Here is a 22,978-nt window from a genome sequence, read left to right as displayed (position 1 = left end):
GTCATGGCAGGGAGTTGGAACTACATGGTTTTTCATGTCCCTTCCAACACAAGCCATTCTGTGATTCTCTGATCTTATTTACTTATTTATTTATTTTTCTGAAAGCATTCCTTTTTTCCAGCTGGCCTTGATTTTTAATTCAGTGAGCAAAGGCTGTAAGCTTATACTCAAATATTGGTAGGGATTTCATCACAATGATTACACAAGGGATTTGCAGCTTAGGCAGATCTGAAGGTTTAAGGCATGTACACACCACAAAAAGTGTGAATGGAAATCCAATGGACTTAGAATTTACTTGGGAATCTTTAAGGAAAGGCAGTTTATAGGGCTGAGTAAAAAAGCTCAAAAGCTCTGGAGAATCAGTGGGATCCCTGGAAGATCAGCTATTCTATTTGTTTTTTTGAAACTCCTTGGGCTAGAGCTCTTTGGACAGTAGGTATTGTAAAGACATTTACAGTACCAGTTGGTTTCAGCTATTTTAAATGCCATGAATAAATGCAATAAATAAATAATCAGTTAAATGAAATTACATCTCAAATGCTGCAAAAACAAACAAACAAACAAACAAAAAGAGAGGTTATAAGACAGGCTATAGAACACTGGGAGTATATCCTACCTAGTGCATCATATATGCAAGACAACACCTACGCAGTTAAATCATATTCCTCCTTTCTTTCTTGTTTTTTATCCCAGATTCAGTGGGACATATTCACTCCTTCATGAAAGATTTGGCAGCTCCCTCCGAGTCCTGAATCTTATCCAAGTGATAATTATATCTGTTTGAAATCCAGGAGCTGAGAACTAGCCTCAGGCTACTCAACAAAGGTTTCTCCCATGCTCTGAGGAAGAGAGGCCGACACTTCCCTTCTCATTGTCTACCTCCTGCTGAAATGTATTTGCAGAGTTTCCCCAAGCCTTGAAGGCTTTTCAGGAGATCTGGTGGAACTAGACCTAATATCTCATGGAGCATCATCACATACAAAGGAACACCCCCATGGGCATAGTTAATGCAGACAGACCTAAACTTTTTTTTTTTTAAATTCAGTTGCAAGTGTATAATTAATCCCTGTTCAAATTTACATGTTTGATCTGCTTCTTTTTTCAGACATTAGGCCTTAGCTCTGTGAAGGAAGGGAAAGACCTTATGATTTGATCAGGAGCACCTACAATGTGCTCATGTTTACATAGGCAAATCTTTGTCCAGAGTGCTGAGGGCCTAGGGGGATGTACTTAGCTTGGCTGCTGAAACGTTCCACAGGATGGTAATCCAGCAGCTGCTGGGCCAGCCTGGCTTTAAAAGCCATTAAGATGGTTGGGCGATGTCTCTAGAAGGCTGTACATAGTGAGGGTGGTGGTAATAGCCATTCACTTCACCATGGCTTCTCACTGGATGAGGTACAAATTCTTCTTTTCATAGTCATAGGAAAACTTCTCTCAGCAGAGCCTTGCAACAACGCCTACTACAAACTTCCCAGCAATGCAACTTGAAGACCAGCACTGATGTGCTCAGTGGGTCATCTGCTTTCTCAGCTCAGAGAGAAAGTAAAATCGAGTATCTCTCTCCTCCAGGAAGGACCCCTTGTTTTTCCTTACCTCAGGTGACACACTGCATCCCATTTTCCACTGGACTTGTAGCTGTTGAGATGCTGGCTCCTCACTTAGGACAGGAGTTGAGGGGCATCCCAAGCTGAGCTGTCAAGGGGAAGTGCACAAGCACACTCAAAAGAAGAAATCATGGCACAGTGGGCAGCTCAGATGTGCACCAGGGTCAGATGCAACTCATTGGGAGTCTCTAGTTAACTCCTGTAGTGGGCCTGTGGTGGGTCCCTGCAATGCCATGGAACACCTCCAGGGACAGTGACTCCACCACCTCCCTGGGCAGCCTGTGCTACTGCAGCACTGCTCTTTCTGAGAATAAATTGTTCCGATTATCCAATGGAAACCTCCCCTCGCACAACGTAAGGCCATTCCCTCTCATTCTATCTCTGTTACCTGGGAGAAGAGGCCAATCCCCAGCTCACTACAGTGCATCCTTTCAGATCACTGTAGAGAGTGATAGGGTCTCCCCAAACTGCTCCAGACTGAACAACCCCACTTCCCTCAGCTGCTCCCCATAAGCCATGGTGTGGTGGTGGAAGCCTCTTGCAGACAAGAGCTGTGGCGGGAACTAATGCTCCCACAAACAAACCCTCTAAGTCCTGCTCAGGTAGTTTGAAAAACAAGAAAGGAATAGAGATGAAAATGGATCCACTTCAAAAAGGGAAATTTCCATTTGAAGTGCTGAGAATTCAAAGCCCTGTTCAAGTCAAATCCTCCCCAGCAGCAGCAGCCCTTTTCCTCCCCTCAGTAGTGCATATCAATTTCTTCTGACAACAGTTTCATGGCTTCAGGATAAATAAGCCCAACTTCGCTGGTATTATATTTTACAACTACAGACAGAGAATGGAGATTAAAATTCCTGGGATGAGTCACCACAGGCAGGGAGGGGGAGGTGGGCCTGTTGAAAAGCTGGTGTTGTGAAACACGAACTGAACATGAAAAAGCCAAATCCAGCCCCTCATCCCCTGGTCTGGAGCCTGAAGCTTCCTCATGCTGGGAGGAAAGCGGTTATGTGAGGGGCAACAAGGGCAGAGTGAAAGAGGCATCAGCACAAGAGGCCTCACTGCAGCATCTCTGAGGACGCCCAATGCACTGGGGCAGCCATTAGGTGCAATACAGGGACACCTTGTTGCATCTTCACCCCTCATGGCCCATTATCCATTCCTTGATTCCCTGACAGACACAAGAAGCTGAGGAAGAAAATCACTTTTGGCTGAGCAAAATGTTTGTGTTTTATTTCCCCTCTCAAATCAAAGGCCTCACCTGCATTGTCTTCCCACGATGTGCAGTGTCTTGAATTGCACAAGGTTCTCTTCCCAGAGAAGCTGTGGTGCCCTGCTCCTGGAGGTTCAAGGCCAGGTTGGATGGGGTCCTGGGCAGCCTGAGCTGGTGGGTGGCAGCCCTGCCCACGGCACAGGGTTGGAACTGGGTGGGCTTTAAGGGCCCTTCCAACCTAAGCCATTCTGTGATTCCACGGTTCTATGAAATACAGAATCACAGAATCACCAAGGTTGGAAAAGACCTTCAAGATCATCCAGTCTAACCATCCACCTATCAGCAACAGTTCTCACTAAACCATGTCCCTCACTCACTAAACCATGTCCCTCAACACAAAATCCAAATGTTCCTTGAACACCTCCAGGATTGGTGTCTCCACCACCTCCCTGGGCAGCCCATTCCAGTGCTTGACCACTCTTTCAGAAAAGTAGTATTTCCTAACGTCCAGCCTGAATCTCCCCTGGTGCAGCTTGAAGCCATTCCCTCTAGTCCTATCACCAGTTACACGCGAGAACAGGCCAACCCCCAGCTCACTACAACTTACCTTCAGGTAGTTATAGAGAGCAATAAGGTCTCCCCTGAGCATCCTCTTCTCCAGACTGAACAGTCCCAGTTCCTTCAGCTTCTCCTCATGAGGCCTGTACTCCAGACTCCTCACCAGCTTTGTTGCCCTTCTTTGAACCTGCTCCAGGGCCTCAATGTCTTTCTTGCAGTGAGGTGCCCCAAACTGGACACAGGACTTGAGGTACGGCCTCACCAGAGCTGAATACAGGAGTATACACTGAAGCAAATCCCCATACACTGAAATGCATCGCTGAAAATGTCATCCAGGTGCTGTCTCTTTGGCCGCTTCACTCTCCTTTCTCACCTTCTAGACAAAGCATCCTCATGAATTGGATGAGAATTCTGAGTCAAACAGGCTTCATCAGCAAAAGCTCTGCTGCAAGAACACCACCTCAACTTGCCTGAAAAACGGCCATTGCTGGGGGCATAGCCAGAGAGAGCTGGGACAGGTCACCATGCAAGCCTTCCTGCTTAAGACTCTGTGCACAGAGACATATGGGGCAAGTTCGCCAGGTTCCTTTGCTAGCAGTCTGTACATCACTGATGTCCTACACATTTGTTATATTGTTTTACACCCAAAATGTGTCCAGGATCTCGGTAAAGAAGGACTAAAATCTTCCTGAATTATCCTAGTTCCCAAATATCCTGCTCCTCAACAATGCTGGTCTCTGCTGAGGAAAGCTCATAGAAGTGTGGCAGAAGAGGTTCCTACGAGACTTCCATGTCTCTGTGGTTGACATTAGTATTAGGGCTAACTCACAGAATTGTGGAATCATAAGGTTGGAAAAGACCACTAAGATCATCCAGTCTGACCACCAACCCATCCCCACCATGCCCACTGACCATATCCTCAGTGCCACATCCACACGGTTCTGGAACACCTCCAGGGACGGTGACTCTACCACCTCCCTGGGCAGCCTGTTCCACTGCAGCACCGCTCTTTCTGAGCATACATTTCTTCCTCATATCCAACCTGAACCTTCCCTGGCACAACTTGAGGCCATTTCCATCCTATCACTGTTACCTGGGAGAACAGGCCGACCCTCATCTTGACACACCCTCCTTTCATGTCATTGTTGAGAGTGATGAGGTCTCCCCTGAGCCTCCTCTTCTCAAGACTGAACAACCTAGTTCCATCAGCCACTTATACTCCAGACCCCTCACAGCTCCACTGCCCTTCTCTGGACACTCTCCAGGGTCTCAGTGTCTTTTTGAATGAAGCTGTCCTTCCAGCAGTGCCAGAAATCAGGGAGAAAACAGATTCTCAGGGCCCCCACATGACTGCAATGCTGATGTTGAGCAAGGGCTGCTGGGTCTGGGGTCTGCAGAGAAGTACTGCCATATTAGGCAGCGCCTATAGATGTATATGGCAATGGTCCCTGAATCAGAGCTTGTTTCCTTAATTGGAAAGAACCATAAAAGACCGTTGGTCGAACAGAGCACCAAGACACAAGAAAATGAAATTACTTGCCACGGGTTGGACAAGTCCATGGTGGCTCAGAGCACCAAAAGCTGTTCTCTGGAGATGTACCCAAATGCCTCGGTCTTACACCAAAATTTCCTCTCCAGGAATTGGTCTGTGATGGAAGGTTAACTTTCAGCCAGAGGAACAGAGAGGAAAGAACACAGCAATGATGCTCTTGTCTGCTATTGATAATCATCAAATATTCTGAATTCCTGTCCAGGAGACAAGGAAACAAGTATTTGTCTCACAAACAAAGCTTCGTGTTTCTCAATCAAGATAAAACTTTTGCTTCATCCACTGACCATTAATGGAAGAGTTTGCAGGGTCTGGCAGGAGAAGCAGCCAGAAGTCTGTGTGTTCTCTGAAATAGGCTGATTTTGGAGGCCCTTTGGAGGCCCTTGGTCTGAGGCAGGGACAGAAGGGACAAATCCCAGCATCCCAAGTGTTTCTGCGCTATGGGGGTGCCCAGTACACCCAAAAGTGCCCTTCTGTCAGCACAGACCCACCTCCTGGCCTCTGGCTGGACAAAGAGGCATCCACTCCTCTGCAGAGCTCAGTGCCCCACAGTGTACATGCACAGGCATATGATGGGAAGGGGACAGACAAAATTCTTGATGGGTTAGGCTCAAAATAGGGAAGAAAGTGCACAACCCAGCCCTTTTTCTACCTACCTGATTAAAAAAAGACTCCCATGAGAGGTGGGTGTAGAAAATCCATTTGGCAACAGCTACAATATAAATACCCTCTGGGGAAGAAATAATTTACAGTGATGTTTTTTCTTCCTCATCCAAGAAGTGGATAAGGATTTGGCAGGAAAACAGTGAAGGAACTGATCAGTCTATCTGTGATTTTAAAGCTTGATAACTTGTCTGTGAATGCTACAGATTTATAACCCTACAATAATAAGCATTAGTAAAAACTAAAACAACCAGCTTTCTTTCTTTTTTTCTTTTTAAAGATTAAAGTGCAAACAGGTTACAGTTCTTAAAAGCTGGGTAATGGAGTGATTTATCGGCAAGGTGTTCTTCCAGCCAGGAAACCCACCTTTCCTTCTCCCTGAAACTGTAAAAAGGGTAATAAAGAGTTATGGGATGTAAATATTTCTGGCATTACAGCATGGTGCCTGCTGCCTGGGGACTGAATGAGAAATGTACTCAGCATTGGTACTCCAAGACCTGAGTGTTGTAACCCAAAGCACTCCCAGTTGCTTCCCAGCAGGGACATAGCTGCCCACAGGTTTCCAGAGATCTCTGCTTTGGTTCAGAGTGTTGGAAGAAAAGATGCAAATTGAAAAGGCTTTGGAGGCTGGTGTTGGTGGCCCTGCCTGTGTGTGGGGGGTTGGAGCTTCATGATCCTTGAGGTCCCTTCCAACCCGGGCCATTCTGTGGTTCTGGTCTGAGTTGTACTGAGTTGCCTGGGGGCAGCTCTCAGTCCCCATTAAGGGCAGCTCCTTGGGCCAGGAGCCAGCACTGCCACTGCCTTTGCTGTGAGCAGAGTGTGTGGTACCCATGGCCTCGTGCATGCAAGTGACTATACACATACTAAGAAAGGGAGAGAGCAACAGTCTTGGACAGTAACATGCTCAGGTGCTAGTGTTAACACAGAAGAATTGAAGCCAGGCTTTATGCAATTGCTCATTTACTCCAGGCAAGGAAGTTTTCAGAAATCTGAATCCTCCGTTATAGAATCACAGAATCGTTAAGATTGGAAAAGACCTCTAAAACCATCTAGTTATACAATCAGCCCATCCCCACCATGCCCATTGACCACATCCCTCAGTGCCACATCCACACGGTTCTGGAACACCTCCAGGTGACAGCATCACCTCCCTGGGCAGCCTGTGCCACTGCAGCACTGCTTTTTCTGAGCATACATTTTTTCCTCATATCCAACCTGAACCTCCCTCGGCACAACTTGATGCCATTCCCTCTCATCCTATCACTGTTATCTGAGGGAAGATATCAACTCTTATCTCGTCACAATCTCCTTTCATGTCATTGTTGACAGAGATAAGGTCTCCCCTGAACTCCTCCAGACTGAACAACCCCAGTTCCCTCAGCCATCAGACTTGTGCTCCAGACCTCTCACAGCTCCGCTGCCCTCCTCTGGACACGCTCCAGGGCCTCCAAGCCTTTGTAGTAGTGGGAGGACCAAAACTGAACACTTGAGGTATGACCTCACCAGTGCCAAGTACACCTCCCTGCTCCTGATGGCTGCGGTATTTCTAATACAAACCAGGACGCCATTGGCCTTCTTGGCCACCTGGACACATTGCTGGTTTATGTTCAGCCAGCTGCCAGCTAAGACCCCAGATCCTTTTCCTCCATGTATCTTTCCAGCCACCTGTCCCAAACCTGCAGCACTGCATGTAGTTGTGATTACAGTGCAGGACCCAGCACTTGGTCTTGTTGAAGCCCATACAACTGGCCTCAGCCCACTGATCTAGCCTATCCAGATCCCTCTGTAGAGCTTTCATATCCTCAGGCAGATTAACATGTCCCCAGTGTGGTGTCATCTCAAACTTAGTGAGGTTATTTCAAACACTGCACTTTCTTGCTTTCAGTCTCCCTCCCTCTGCCTTTCAAATTTATTACAAAAACCCCATGTCGTCTACCATGTACCTTCACAACTGCTGGCAGCCTGGATTTCTCCCTGCCAGCATGCTCAGGTTTGATAATTTCCTACAGCTTCATTGACTCAGGTAATGAGCTGCTGATCTGTGCATCAGGGCTTGGGCAGTACTGTGCATGCACCCACAGCCAAATCTTCACCTGCAGGAGCTGCAGCCCTCCCTCTCATCCGTTCCCTCCTCCCCTCCTGGCATGGGGCAGGTGAGCAGGTTCCCCAGGTTTTACTTTGAGGGTAGAGCAGGAGGCCCAGGCTGACATCCCAGCCCATATGTGGGTTGAGGCAAAGAGCCCAAGCTGCTACCTCAGCTCCCAGCACAGTTTGCAGTGTGAGAAAGGGATCAGGGCTTCAGTTTCCCTGGAGGAGAGGAAGGAAGAAAATGCTTTCTGCTTAGCTGTGCTAGGCAAAGCCACGCAGAAAGCAGGAGAGGAGGGGCACAGCAAACCCAGCTGCACTAGCACCTCCTTTTAGGAGCAGGCACCAGTGCAAGGCTACTCATATATCTCTGTATGAAAGAGAGGGCACATAGAATCATAGAATTGAGTTGCAAGGGATCCTTGAAGACCATCTGGTCCCACTCTCCTGCAATGAAAAGGAATGCCACAGCTCTATTAAGGTGCTCAGAGCCCCTCCAGCCGGACCTTGGGTGTCTGCAGGGACAGGGCATCCATCACCTCTTTGGGCAATCTGTGCCAGTGCCTTAACAACCATATTGAAAAAACTTGATATCCAATCTAAATCTTTCCACTCCACATCAACTTTCATATTTTGTTTGCTAAGTTACTAAATGCTAGATGAAGTGCTGGCAGAAGACTCCATTTCCCTTTCCTGGTCCTAGTCTATGTAATTAAGACGAGTGATGATTTTAGTTTCTGAATTGTATACCCAACAGGAACTGAAGAAGACTCCTGGGCTCTGGGAGGGAGCAGGCAGTGAGGGGATGTGTGCTCAGCACCACCTCAGTTAACTGCAGCTCCAGGAGCACTTGTTAGTGTTTTGATGATGCTAGGATCCCCACTGCCTCCTGCAGCACTGAGGACAATGCACCTGCTGCAGGTGCCTTCAGCATCACAGCCTGTCCCTTATCTGCCCCAAACCTTCCACTGCTGCCTCTCCAGGAAACAAAACAAAACAAAACAAAACAACAAAACCCAAAAAAACCCCTGAGGCAGTGGCTATCAGAACCACTCAAGCTTGGACAGTGCTCACGAGAGCAAAGCAAATGCCAGCTCTGGGCAGGGCCTAAATGTAATTGAAGCCTTCCCTGTGCGAGAGGGGAGCGTGCTGGCACACGCTGCGGGAGGGATATCGCCTTCTCTGCCTGCTTTGAAGGCTGGGGGGGGGGAGTAGGAAGAGAGAGGAGAAGAGGCCAGTTAAGAGTGTTTATGTTTGGGAGGAACAAAGGAGAGCGGAGGAGAGGCCTGTGCCAGAGATGTGTCAGAGATCACTTGTTCCTCCTGGGCCAGGCCACCAGCCCAGGACCACCGGCGGAGGAGGAAGCAGTGCGTGTGAGGAGCAGCGTGTAAAGCAGAGAGAGCAGGGAGATAGCAGAAAAACCTCCCCAAAGACTCGAGGTGGTGATAAAAGTGACACTGGTTAGATGCCAGGTTCCCAAGCAGCTGGTGCGGGATGCAGAGCAAACACACCACAAGCCTGCAGCTTGTTGGGTCCTGGTATGAGACTCTTTCAGACATGAAAAAACCCAAAGTAGTTTTCTGTTTGCTGCTTAATGCTGCACTAACGGTGTAGGAACAGCACCTGCACAGGGCTCAGAGTGCACCATGAGCAGTGAGTTCCTGGCAAGGGAGGAAGCTGTACAGCCCATGTTGCACAGCACTGGCCCTGCAGTTAGCCCTGCAAGCAGACTGCAGGAAGGTGCTGTCACCAGAAATGATACCTACCACTTCCTAGAGGCAGAAGTAGCACTGCTTTGGCAAGTCCATTTCTAAATTGAGCCCCAAGGGCCAGCAAACTTTCTGCTGCAGGTTATCATACAGATGACTGAATCAACCAGTTAGGCACTGGATGCATGACTGATGTTAGACAGTTCCAGCAGTGTAAGACAGACCCAGATCTCCCACCTACTGCTTCCCAACAAAAGAAGAAAAAAGAACCCCCAAAAATTGTTCACCAAAGGTTTGTCAGTCTTCTGAGGGAAGGAATGGAAGCATATAATATGATCACACAAACAGATGCTTCTGAGTTCCCTGTAACCTTTTACTGAGGCAGAGTTGGTTGAATAACCACGTGGGCCTTTTGGTGTTGCAGATGTTTCGGCTGATTCAACCTTTTTTAGTAGGTATTTTAAAATTAGGTATTTTACCTTTTTTTTTTTTTTTTACTGCATACTGAAAAAAGGACCTGTGGACAGCTCTATCTGGAGAAAAAGACAGCCTTAACCAACAGTCACCTCTATACAGCACAGTATACAACCAAAACTAATAGTAGCTTTGCAACAGGAAACCAAAACTGCCCCCACTTTTTGATTTCTTGAAGGCTAATGCCTGAATGTTGATGATCAGAAGAGGCTTAAGGCATAGATAGGAGAAAGCACCTACATGGTACAGAGGATTTGTGCTTGTAAGAAACTGCAATTTGTTTCAGCTGCAAAGGTAGGTAAATCTGAAATGGTAGGAAAGGAGAAATGTTTGAGAAATGCTTCCTTGTTTTTAAATACAAATATTTTAAGAGCTCCCCCTACATTCCACATCAAAGAGTCTGCAGTATTTAGACAGAAACTGCAGAACAGAACATGTATTTCTGCAGAAGACTGTAACCAACAACTTGTCTTCCAGTCAGTGTCTCCACAAGTCTATTTCAAATTGTTAAGTGAAATGATTTTTGTTTGAAACTCAGTGAGTCTATCTCAAACCTCAGAGATGGAGCAATTCCACTTCAGAAAGCTGGAAACAAGACATCCTCTTTAAACCAAAGCTGGAATTAAAGGAACCAAGGCATGTACTGCTTCTGAACTTGCAGCTAGTATCATAGTGAAGCTTGACACTGCTAAACATAACGATTAAGGCAACAAAATGCTTATACCTCCTGAGATCAACCTAAACCTAAAGGGATGCTTCCTCAAAAGGCAGTCAAGTCCACTCATCACTATTTGCTTCTTTTACACGAATTTCTGGCAGGGATAGCTCCCTTCTTGCTTTTAGTTTTATGCTCCTCCTGCTGCCCTCTTGTGTCTGCTTACAGGCTTATAGGTTTCCTTCTCTGCATCCTGCAAAAAAATCTGCCATCTGCACATTTCTTTGCAAGGTCCATCAGCTGAAGTCACAAGATGTCCTGGGTTCCATGCTGGTATATACACTTAGAGGTGGACAACAGCCACAGAATAAACATGACAAAGACACTGCAGTGTCCATCTTCCAATTTTATTTATAATATCCAAATGATCTAGTGGGGACGGTCAGCTTCCACTCCAGCCTTATTTAAATAAAGAAAAGAAATAACATCAGCTGAAAGCAGTCTCATCCTACCAGGCCTGACCCTGCAACTGGACTCATTTCAATTAGTTGCTGGACACAGTGAATAACACTATCCAATCCAACTTTCACACACTTACGACTTTTCAAAACACTGGATCTCTAAGCTGTGAAATTGCAATTTTATTGGACAAACAAGACCTTTCTAAATAACATTTCTACCAGCATTTACACAATACTGCAGACACCTACTTGAGCACAGCCAAGCACATCAAGTGCTGTGGTACATGGTAGAGGGTGGGAGAAGAGGAGAAGACTGCGCCTCAAGCCTAGCTAGTCCCTCTCAGCCCAAGTGGGAGACCACTCCCAACTCTGTATTTTTTATTCAACTGCCAGAAAACATGCAACAATATAGATATCTGCAAACAGAGAGACCTCTCCCTGCCCAGAGGTGCTGTACCCTGCCTATCAGGGTACTTCTGTACGTGGAAAGAGCTCCAGGCACTCAGGTGCAGAGATGGGAGGTCTGGCTCATATGTCACCTTTGCTGATGGAGGTGGTCTTGCAGCACAGTAATTAGTGATAACTCAGGAAAGTCAGAAGTTCTGCCTTGGGAACAACCAGCCAAATGGAGGGAGAAACTGCATACAAAACAAAACAACACTGATTTCTTTACCATTTCCATAAGAAAAGAACGCCATATAACAAGGAGCTGGAGTCATTATTTATGTCTAGATGTGGTTAAAAATAGGGGCATCCTCAATTGCTGTGTTTCCATAACAGTGATGTAATATCTGAGTAGATTATTGAGTCCAAAGGTATGGGAAGATGATGATTTTGCAGAAGTTTTGCAGAAGGCCTGAAGATGTTGGTGGGTTTCTGCTGCCTTGGCAGTTCCTAGCCTTTTATAACAGCAATAGGTCTCAACTTAATGGCTTTCTTGCTGATGCCAGCTGCATGGCAGGTATTAACGACATCTGTCACATTCTTATAAGACTCTGGTGCCTGGAGGGGGAAGAGAGAAAAAGAAAACATTGTAAACAGCCCAAGGTCACAGGAAGTTAGATACAGGCTTTGGATATCCCTTCCTTTCTTCAGAAAAACTGAATTATATGCATTGAGGTTGTAAAAAGAGGTGAACATATTGAAAATCTAGACATATTAGACATTCAAAATCTAAGATAAATTCGGTTTTACAATTCAACTTTCACTACATTCCAGATAAGGTACTAGCTATTTTGGTTCAGTTTTCCTAATGTTCTCAGATAATCCAACACACCAGCAGCCAGTAATGTGGGGACTCAGCATTTGGCAGGAAGTCATTCCAACTTCCTCCTTCCAGATAGCCCTTAAGATTTATCTTCACTGCCTCTCAGTAACAAGAAACAGGGCTGAACTCCTGAGCTCCTCCTCTAGCATTTTATTAGGAAGCCACCTTTGAATGGAGATTTTAATAGGACCAACAGGTTCGTACAACACTAACACCCATAAAAGCATAGTTATAAATGATTGACATGCTTCCACAAATGAAACTGTGTTCACAAGAGACATGTTAATTGTAATAAATCATAACCAAAGTCATAACAATCAAAGTTTTCTAGCCAGTTAAAGTTCTCCTCTTCTTGAGGAGAAAGAAGAATTTGTCTTAAAAGACAGACCTCTCATACACTGCAATGAATTTACATAACAGCTACAGTATAAACTAAATTCAACCCTGGGAGAACATCATTTAGAAGAAAGAGAACCCACAAAAGGTAACAACTTCTTTGTTGGTCCCACAAAGATTTTTCAGAGTAGATGGTTACTATCTCTATTGTCACGCAGGAAAAGAGGGAAAAACAAAAACACATCCCTTGTACTTGCCAAATAATCTACTTCTGGCAGGTCTCTGGGGACAGGGAAAACTTCATATTGTTTTCCAGAAAATTGGGTAAGTCTATCAGAAATTGCAGAAGCTGTATATATAGGCAAGTGATGATTACTCAGCACTGTCAAGAATCAAGTGACAGAGGGTCATTCAGCCAAGGAGCAAGATTCTCTTCTCCCCTCTCAGATAACAAAGTATTAAACTCACTTCTTCCATGACCAGTTTGGGAGAAGCAACACGGATGGCAATGCCCATGTCAGCCAGTTTGTCCAGTACATCCTGGAAGTCCAAGTTACGTCGAGATTTGGCTCGAGACAGTGCACGACCCTAGAAAGTAGATTAGTTAGTTCTGGGTTTTTTTTTTTGTGGTAGTTTGGAACAACAGCATTCTTTCTTACTACATAAAAAAAGAAATCAACAGATATGCACAAGAAGACTAAGCTGCATTTCTAACTGCGTTGAACAAAATGAAAGACCTTTTGTCAGGACTACCACAAATGTAAGTGGTTGTAACTGCTGACAAGAAAGCAGACTTCTAGGACAGACCCCCTGGAATAGTATTGGGTGAAGTTTAACATCTGGTGCTATATCTAGCACATAATCCCAAATCAGTACACATTATGAGCAAACAGAATAAGCCACAGAAGACCAGAGTAAGCCACAAAATAGGAAATTCAGATGACAAGCTTCTGCATAATCTGGTACTATGGCTAGGAAAGTTCTGTATGTAAAACACACTAGCCTTTTTGCTCAAATCATGTCAGACAGTGCTCATGATTCAGAGTTTTACTGGAAACTGTTTCTCTTCCTCAGTCATCCTTGTCACACAATGTAAGTAAAAAGGGAGAAAATATCTAAAAATATCTTCTTCCAGCTACTGAGGAGTTTATATAAACAGTCTCAGCATCATGAATTGTTCTTGTTAGCTCAGATACCAGGATTTTGAAAAATGAGATAGTTCTCATCACAGTCATATTAACCTTTGCTTCATATAAAGAAGCACCCCCTAAATTTTCTGTTGGAGCAGTCAAAACTACCCAAAACAGGACAAAGAGAACTTCCAGCCTGCAATCCTCCTGGGCTTGGACTACAGTGGTAAGAACCCCTGTATTACCAGCAAACGAATCAGACACTGAATGACCCTTTAACAACTCTGTTCACTGGATGATATTCCCATTCAAACATCTTCCTGAAATGCTTTTTCACTTACAGCTCCATGGCAAGTAGTTCCGAACGTCTCAGTCATGCCTTGCTCTGTGCCAGTAAGAACGTAGCTACATGTGCCCATAGTCCCACCAATCAGAACAGGCTGTCCAGTCAGCTGTGGATGCAAATAAGTCTTAATTCACCAAGGAAAAACCTAAACAACTCATTAATAAACGTTTGAGAGGAACTACATCTCCAAAAACAGAGGCTAAATTTACATTCCCTCTGACCATCCCTACTTGCCTCAGGTGCTCGGTATCAAGGATTCTGGAGACCAAACTGCACTGAAAGATGTATACCAGCATATCAAAAAGACTTGGGTCCAATAGACAAGGCAAATGACTGCAGCCTGCTACAGATATAAAACTTTCATGACTTTTCAGCCATTGCAATTGTGGAGTGCAAGACTGAGTTCAGTATCCCAAAGATCAAATACACACACAAGCAGAATTTTGCCATTCCATAAGGTTTCCAGTGGTACTAGCTCAAAAAAAAAAAAAAAAAAAAAAAGAACTCGCAGAGTTTAGATCTCTGTTAAACACTCTAAAATTATCTGATTCATCCAAAAATTCTGTTTTCCTTCTCCTACAGCTAAACTTACTTGATAGTCAACAGCAATAAGAGGATGGTGAGGAGGGAAGGCTCTGGTTGACCCTTTTCTGTGCACCAGTAGAGTCCGTTCCTTCCCATCCACTACATGTTGCTCCACTTTGGCAATGTTGTGAGACACATCGTAGATAACATGCATATCGAGGTCATCTGGGGTTGTATTGAAGACTTTGGCAAAAGCCTAAAATGAGAACAAACCGTGACATGGAATACAAGAGGAGAACTGCAGTGTACATGCAGAAGCTAAACAATACTTTCAAAAATTAAAATCACAGAATCATAGAATGGCCTGGGTTGAAAAGGACCTCAAAGATCATCCAGTTTCAGCCTCCCTGCTATGTGCAGGGTTGCCAACCACTAGAACAGGCTGCCCAGACAGACATCCAGGCTGGCTTTGAATGCCTCCAGGGATGGGGCATTCACAACCTCCTTGGGCAACATGTGCCAGCACATCACCACCCTCTGTGTGAAAAACTTCCTCCTAATATCTAACCTAAACCTCCCCTGTCTCAGTTTAAAACCATTCCCCCTTGTCCTATCACTATCCATCCTTGTAAACAGCCGTTCCCCCTCCTGTTTATACGCTTCCTTCAAGCACTGGAAGGCCACAATGAGGTCTCCCTGAAACCTTCTCTTCTCCAAGCTAAACAAGCCCAGTTCCCTCAACCTTTCCTCATAGGAGAGGTGCTCCAGCCCTCTGATCATCTTAGTGGCCCTCCTCTGGACTCATTCCAAGAGCTCTGCATCTTTCTTGTACTGGGGGCCCCAGGCCTGGACACAGTACTCCAGATGGGGCCTCAAAAGAGCTGAACAGAGGGGGACAATTCCCTCCCTCTCCCTGCTGGCCACCCCTTTTTTAATGCAGCCCAGAACACAGTTGGCCTTCCAGGCTGCAAGCGCACACTACTGGCTCATGTCCAGCTTCTCATCCACCAGGACCCCAAGTCCTTCTCCACAGGGCTGCCCTCAAGGGGCTCTTCGCCCAGTTGAACAGATTTGATTGAAAATTTCTCTTACTGATAAGCCAGTGACCTAAACACTTGGAATGGCAGGTAAAACCCCTCAATTTCAGCCATGAAGAAACGATGGTGGGCTGGAGCTCGATGATCCTTGGGGCCCCTTCCAACCCAAGCCATTCCATGATTCTATGATTTACACAGACTGCCTAGATTACAGTTCTGTGTAAGCTGCATTTTCTGGACAGACTTAAGAAGTACAAAAATGAAAGTCACATATTAGGAAAAATTTCTTCTCTGAAAGATCAGGTGCTAATACAGGCTGCCCAGAGAGGTGACTGAGTCTCCAACCCTGTAGGTGTTCAAGAAATGTTTAGATGTTGTACTCAGGGGCATGGTTTAGTGAGGAAATATTGGTGACAGGTGGACAGTTGGACTGGATGACCCTGGCAGTCTTTTCCAACCTTGGTGATTCTATAATTCTGTTATGCAGCTACTGTGTATTCCATGTGCCTTGGATAAAGCATGATGTACACCAGAACATTTACATCAGAGGCAACTCTGCTCATACCTGTCTTGTTAAGAAAGTCATAGAAGAGCGGTTGACCCACGCGTAGTTTCCAGCAGCTGCCATTCCCTTCAAGTAATCCTGTCCCTCCACAGAGGCAATCCTGGCACACGCTAGCTGGCGATCGTTCACTATGATTTTGTCTCGTTTCATAGCTTTTTCCATAGCCACCAATGCATCTAGGAAATAAGCAGATTTCTATGTGACTTCTTCATTTTGTTTCAGTGTATGAGATTAACACAAGTGTCTACAGTTTATATTCTAAAACTGAACACATCTGTCCAGTGCTCAAACCTACAGCTTCCTCTCAAACAGTAGAGTAATTTTGTGGCTGAATATTGTTGTTTGCAAACAGCATTCCCTAAGACTATTTTTAGAAAGAAAAGTTCAGGGGCTGAGGTGTACCAGAAAGAATTCTCTGCTTAGACAAATGCAGTTCAGCCTGTTGGTATGTGCTAATAATCTAAGCACTTAACTACATTCAAAACAATAAAGGCAACTGTAAAATCTTTTTGTGACCCAATAGTTTAGTCTTTCATTTTTCTGCCACAAGAGTGTCTGCCTTTGTTACACCAAATATTAAGACTTCACAATCCTAAGCAAATATGTTTGAAGAGAAGCCCCGGAACCAGACAAAGGATTCAGTGGAAATCTCCCTCCTCTCTCAACCATACAAGAACTGAGTTTAGAAGGGACTTCTGGGAGTTACTTAGTTCCATCACTTGCTCCAGCTGGACAAGGCTGCTCAGGGACAGAGTCAAGTTCTGAATATCTCCAAGAATGCTGGTTCTACAACTTCTGCAAGCAACCTTTTCCAGCATTTGAGGAAAGGGAAAACACAGGGAGACAACCCCGCCAAGGTAACTCAGAATAGACTGGCAATTGTAAGAAAAGGTTTTTGGTGTTGGAGTTTACAAGCCAGTGACAAGAACATGCTGAAAAGTTTGCTTTACTCCAGGTACCCATGCCAGTCAGACCATACCTGTGGCAACTTGGTGGCCCAAACCTCTGCTGCCACTATGGATCATGACGCAAACCTGTCCTTTGTGGTCGATGCCCATCTTCCTGGCCGCATATTCATTGTAAATATCATCCACAACCTGGATCTCAGCATAATGATTTCCTGCTCCCAGGGTCCCCAGCTGCCAATCACAACACAAAGATCAGACAGTGCTTAGTAAGGCAGCTATGGGAATATGGGCAAAAGGGCAAATTGTTCCAAAGGTTTTAATTTTAGAAGTTTTTTCAGGAAAAACAAACAAACGTAAACTAAAAGGAAGCAGAACACAGTAGCATTATCATAGCCCTCTTTGTTCACATTCATAACAACTTCTACAGTTTGAACAAGACCAGGATTAAACAAAAGGGCAAGAATCTACAGTCTGTGCAGCCACTCTTTTTGCAACTTACTTCGGTCTAGTCAAAAGACAGGGAAAGTAGAGTACTGAGAATCCATCCTGTTTGTAGAGACAAGCCAGACATTGCCTTACACTTGTTTCTAACCCCATGAGGAAGCTAAAACATCCTATTAACTATGTCATTAAGTCTTTTCAGCAGATTAAAGCAAGATATTCTGTTTTTAAGACCCATTTTTTTCTGACTAAGTAACAGGTGATTACTTATTTGATAAGTAAAATGAGAAAATTGAGGACCTAACATCATTTTTAGGTTAAAATCCTGTAATGTATTGCAGCACAATTCATAAAACTCAAATAATATAAAATAAAGTTTCAGTAATTGAAGCATTATCATAGCTACCTCAAAAGCATTCCACCCAGAGCAATGACACAGTGACATACTACACTTAGAAACAAAATCCAACCCTTGAACTCTAATTCAAAGTTCTGAGTTAGTCACATTTATTGTGGTATCTTTCCTTGCCCTGCTATTAGCTTGCTATGCAAACAAGGAGAAAAGTTACAGAACAGCTTGCCTGTCTCTCAATAAAACTACATCTGGATGGGGAAATGCCAGCAAACATGAATCCCAGTGTTAACTGGTGAAAACCTGATGCCCCCAGGGACTTTGGGTACGCCCAACATTTATCATGTTTCCCTGTGTTCAAACTCTGCCAAGAATTAATCAGAAATAGCACCACCGTCTCACCTTTCCACCTGCCAAGAACTGTTAGGCAAAGGTTCAAGAAAAGACAAAGTCAGAAAACCACCCGCTATCTTTCACTTTGAACCCTGGGAACACTAAAAACCCTTTCTGAAACACAGCTTTACCTGAGGCAGGCCTCTCTTCTTTGCTCTCGAAGAGACTTTGTTGGGATCAGCCTGCAGCATTCTTCCATACTCCTCACAGTGTTCCTTGTCCTCTGCCCAGGCATAGCCTTCCCGGAGAGACCAGTCTACACCCATCTCTAGAGCCTCTTCCAAATCCCTGCAGTTGGCAAACACATACATGCATTTTATTCTTGGAAATATTCAAAACTCAACTAGGTTTGGTCCTGAGAAATGGTTCTCCTCCTGGAGAAGCACATGTATAGAAAGGCTTAGAATTTTTTCCCTCTCATAAAGTCTCCCACCCTTGAATCTTTCATAAAAACAAGAGATGACCACTGCAGTGACGTGCACACAAAGTTGTTCTCTTACTTGGCGTTCATGGGAATGACTCCCTTCGAACCAACACCGACAGGAATGTGGTCAAACATGGCCTGGGCGAGCTGCTCCTTCACAGGCTGCACATCACTTTCATCCAAATTTGTACGCAGTAAGCGGACACCGCAGTTGATGTCAAATCCGACACCACCTAGCAGTGCAAGAAGAGCCATACAGTTAATAGTGTGCTAATGCTGTCTGCTAAACATTAATATTAAAATATTAGAGATGAGATTAATATTAATCTTAAATCAACGTCCTTGCTGACAGGGAGCACGTATCAAATGATGTGATCTTACATCTGCTTTCTAAGATAATATTGGGAATTGTATTAAGTTACATTTTAACAGATTTACAAGAAGCCATAGATTTCAAGAGAGCCAGATAGTTTTGCAAAGACAAACCTAACCACTCTTTAGAAAATCCCACACACAGCTTTTCCATCTCAAACACATGCTCTATGCATCTGCTAGTTGCTCCAGCCAAGTATATACCACTTTAATTAAATACATATACAGAAATTGAAGAGGACATTCAACTGCCTCAGGACACAAGGGAAGTGACAGATGAAAATCTTAACATAGTTCCCAAAAGCAAGTCCCTGAAAGCAAATCGTTTTTGAATCTTCACTGGAATAAATACTATAATAAGCAGTAAATATTTAATAGGAAATTTTAGTTTTGCTTAATTCTCAGCATGTAATATAAACTACCACCACAGAGCGAGGCTGACTGTGAGTGAATTACTCCACCTTTACTAGTGTCAGAGTGGGGACACAAGACAAGGAAATCTTCAGTTTGACAAGATCATCTTCAGTTTGAGTCCATTGGGAACACACGATTTGAATAAAGGCCTAAAACATGAATCTCAGGTACAACCACAAAAGCACCTGTAGACCATCAGTTACTAAAAACCAAGGTATATATAAAAAAGTCAGAAATATAAGAAGGTCATGTTTTTAAACAAATACAGAAATATTCTTAAAAAGGGGCTTCAAATCTTGCTCAAAGAGAAGAGTCAATTCTTCATCAACGTGGTGAAACCCAAGTCCAAAGTCTCGTGCTCTCTCTTCAAGACTGAGGGATACAAGCCCAAGACAAAAACATAATGGTAATTTTTTCCGTACTGTTTAAATGCTTACAGAACAACCATTCACTCTGTGAGGAATAAAGACTCTGAGCATAGAAATTTAAGTGTCTCTTAACTCTGTGTAATTCAGATATCTTTTGTCTTTGTTCTGCATATATATATACATATATATATATACATATACTGTAAAGATCTGCCACTTTGCCACCTATTTTTAAGCCAATGCAGACCTTTCTCAGTGCAGATTAAGTCAGTCTTGAAGTAATCTCACCTGGTGACACCACTGCTTCAGGATCATTCATATCAAAGGCTGCCATGTTGCCAATGGCAAAGCCATAGCCAGAGTGAACATCTGGCAGGCCTATGGATCTCTGAAAGAAAACAAAGGAAATTTCAAAGTTCTGCAAACTTTGTACTGCACTAAGAGTCATCTTGGTTATGCTGTGACTTGTGCTAGTGGTTGTCACATGTACAGACCAATAGACCAGACAGAGAAAGGATGTTCTGATGGAGTAGACATCTGAATTCAGGAAAATAACTAAACTCCTACCGTTTATAAGAGAAACCATCAAAGAAAGCAGAGAGCAGTTCATCTCACCATGAAGCAAGCTCTAGAGGCTAGTCAGCTGAGCAGCCCCTCCTGAGATTGACCCAGTCTCAAGAAAACTTATAAAAAAACCAAACACCCAAGTGTAAGAACTGTGATCGCAAAATGAAATCTAGTTTATCCCTGGACTCAAGAGCCTTTGCACTGACATCTTTGTAGGCAATAACTTATGACTGGCACAGAGCAGAGAAGTAAGACTGAAGATGAGTTTTGTCCCTGTCAGGTGCCATCTACAGCAATACTTAAATGCAGTAAATTTAACAAAGAAGGAAGCCAGTGCAATGGAGTAAGATCACACAACAGTCAGCACTTTCCTTTCTTAACTCCGTCACTGAACGTTGACCTAAAACTGCATGCCATGGGTTGAAAAAGTCATTCTTTCAATATGACAAGATAAGTTAGGAGCTGAGTCAATTCATAAAAGAACTACTTTTAATTGAACCTTTCAAATTACTGCCAATTAAAGAAAGAGTGTGCATCTACACAACTCTACAAGTTTGAGGCATGGCAAATTTAGATTATGACATTGCAAACAGGACTAAAAAATTCTGTCTGTTTTCTGAAACCCGTTGAATGTGTTAAACTGTTGCTATACATGAAAAGGAGAACTTTTTCAGGGGTTTATATGCTTCTTCTCCCTCCCTTTACCATCAACAAGAAATCTTATTAAACAAAGTGAAGATGTGAATAGAAAGATAATAACATCTCTCCTACAAACTATCAGCCATAATTCCCATTTAAACAGGTTGCTTCAACTTTCCCTCACCCTCTTCTTAGTTGATCAGTTAGCAAATTGATGATTAGCCTTTTACTGTAGCCAGAAATTGAAAAATTTTGCTGAGTCACCATGAGAAACAATTGGAAAAAAAAAAAAAAAAAAGACAGTTCTGGTACTTCTTAATGTAAGCAACACTGAACATAAAAAGATCATTTCCACATTGTACTTAATGTTTCTTGAAAAGTGATGTTCTTCCTGCATCACTGTATTTGATGCTTCATTTCCAACATGTATGGGGCCAGGGAAACCAGTTGCATGCTCCTTCCTCTCTTCCTCATGCATTGCAGGTCAGCAGAGAGGATTCAAAAACAATAGACAGTGGAAAAACAGTGGCTAAAGCAACTGGAATAGCATAAAGCAAAGCCAACAAGGCTTAACGTCAAAAGGCAGTCAATGAAATAAGTAGATGCTCCCCTTTCTGAAATTTCACAGCCTGTCCTTGCAAACACTCAGAGCCAGCTACCCAACACACCAGCTGTGCTAGAGAGAGCTCTCATCCAAACACCTTCTCACAGCAGTATTCCTATCATCAATAGCAAGCAGGAGCACAAAACAACTTTTCAGAACAATGACTCACATGAACAATTCCAGGCAATGCAGCCACATTCCCAATCTGTTTCATAGCAGGCAAAAAGCCACCCGCACCTTAAAACCAACAGAAGAAAAACAAAATACATCAGTAATCAGACAGCTTACCATGGCAATCACAGTGATGTACTTTCTGAAGGGCCTGCTCAAAATATCAGCTCACCAGAAATCACAAGCAAGTGCTCAAATCTGGTCAGCAATAAGTAAGATCAGACATATCATTATGTTGATATGACAGAAGGAAGGGAAGCCATTCAGAGGGACTCCACTGGCTTGAAGATTGGTCCCATCTGAACCTAATGAGGTTCAACATGGCCAAGTGCACAGTGTTGCACTTGGATCAAGGCAATCCCAGATATATGTACAGACTGGGACTCACTGATATCAGCCTTGCCAAGGTCTTTGGGGTCCTGATAGGTGAAAAGTTTAACATGAGCCACCAGTGTGTGATGCAGGCCAGAAGGCCAATTGTACCCTGGGCTGCATCAGAAGAGCAGTGGCAGCAGGGAGAGGGAGGGAACTGTCCTCCTCCAGTCTGGAGCACTGCGTCCAGGCCTGGGGCCCCCAGCACAAGAAGGATGTGGAGCTGTTGGAGCAGGTCCAGAGGAGGGCCACGAAGATGCTCAGAGGGCTGAAGCACCTCTCCTGTGAAGACAGGCTGAGGGAGCTGGGCTTGTTCGGCCTGGATAAAAGCAAGCTGTGGGCAAACCAGCGCGCTGCCAACCCAGCCCTCAGCGTGAAGGCCTCGCTCCCCACAGACGCACCTCCGCCGCGGCACGCGTTGCGCAGCTCCTCGAACATCAGCTTCTCCAGCGGGTCGTTCACGTAGAAAACTCCCTCCACCTGCGGGGAGAGAGGTCAGAGCGGCCGGGCATCCCTCTTCTCCTCCACCCTTCTTCTCCACCTCCCCAATCCCCCCCTCCCCACGCACGTGCATGTTGGGCACGAAGCCCTTCTTGATCCGCCAGCAGTTCTTGTCGATCTTGTCCAGGTACTGCAGCTCATCGTTGTAGCTGCGGCTCATGGTGGCTTCGCTCGCGCTGAACCCCTCCGGCGATGCCCGGCCACCAGCGACACACGACGGCGGCCGCCGAGGGCCACGACACCTCAGCGGAGGCGGAAAGCGGACGGGAACCGCCGAG

The 22,978-nt window shown here is 44.6% G+C and overlaps 1 protein-coding gene across 1 annotated transcript; it reads right to left on the bottom strand.

The window, feature by feature from the left end:
- Nucleotides 1-10,900: 10,900 nt before the first annotated feature.
- Nucleotides 10,901-22,961, bottom strand: RTCB (RNA 2',3'-cyclic phosphate and 5'-OH ligase). Its single transcript, XM_031600066.2, has 12 exons — nt 22,768-22,961; nt 22,601-22,679; nt 21,826-21,893; nt 20,135-20,234; nt 18,769-18,925; nt 18,400-18,556; nt 17,154-17,313; nt 16,175-16,350; nt 14,640-14,828; nt 14,043-14,153; nt 13,040-13,159; nt 10,901-11,970 (listed from the first exon to the last, which is right to left on the bottom strand). The coding sequence occupies exons 1-12, from the start codon at nt 22,858-22,860 to the stop codon at nt 11,863-11,865; spliced, it is 1,518 nt and encodes a 505-aa protein (XP_031455926.1). The 5' UTR covers nt 22,861-22,961; the 3' UTR covers nt 10,901-11,862.
- Nucleotides 22,962-22,978: the final 17 nt, after the last annotated feature.

This window comes from Phasianus colchicus, chromosome 1 (assembly GCF_987193195.1).
Source record: "Phasianus colchicus chromosome 1, bPhaCol1.hap1.1, whole genome shotgun sequence".
In the NCBI taxonomy this organism is placed as follows: Eukaryota; Metazoa; Chordata; class Aves; order Galliformes; family Phasianidae; genus Phasianus; species Phasianus colchicus.
This window is presented reverse-complemented; position numbering and strand designations above follow the sequence as displayed.

Bases quoted from the DNA above. Each gene is read 5' to 3' on its own strand.
- RTCB (XM_031600066.2), bottom strand. From the start codon at position 22,860: ATGAGCCGCAGCTACAACGATGAGCTGCAGTACCTGGACAAGATCGAC. The intron at 21,894-22,600 runs GTGCGTCTGTGG...GTTGGTTTTAAG, and splicing joins CAACGCGTGCCGCGGCGGAG to GTGCGGGTGGCTTTTTGCCT. The intron at 18,557-18,768 runs GTAAGAGAACAA...TGCCAACTGCAG, and splicing joins GTCATTCCCATGAACGCCAA to GGATTTGGAAGAGGCTCTAG.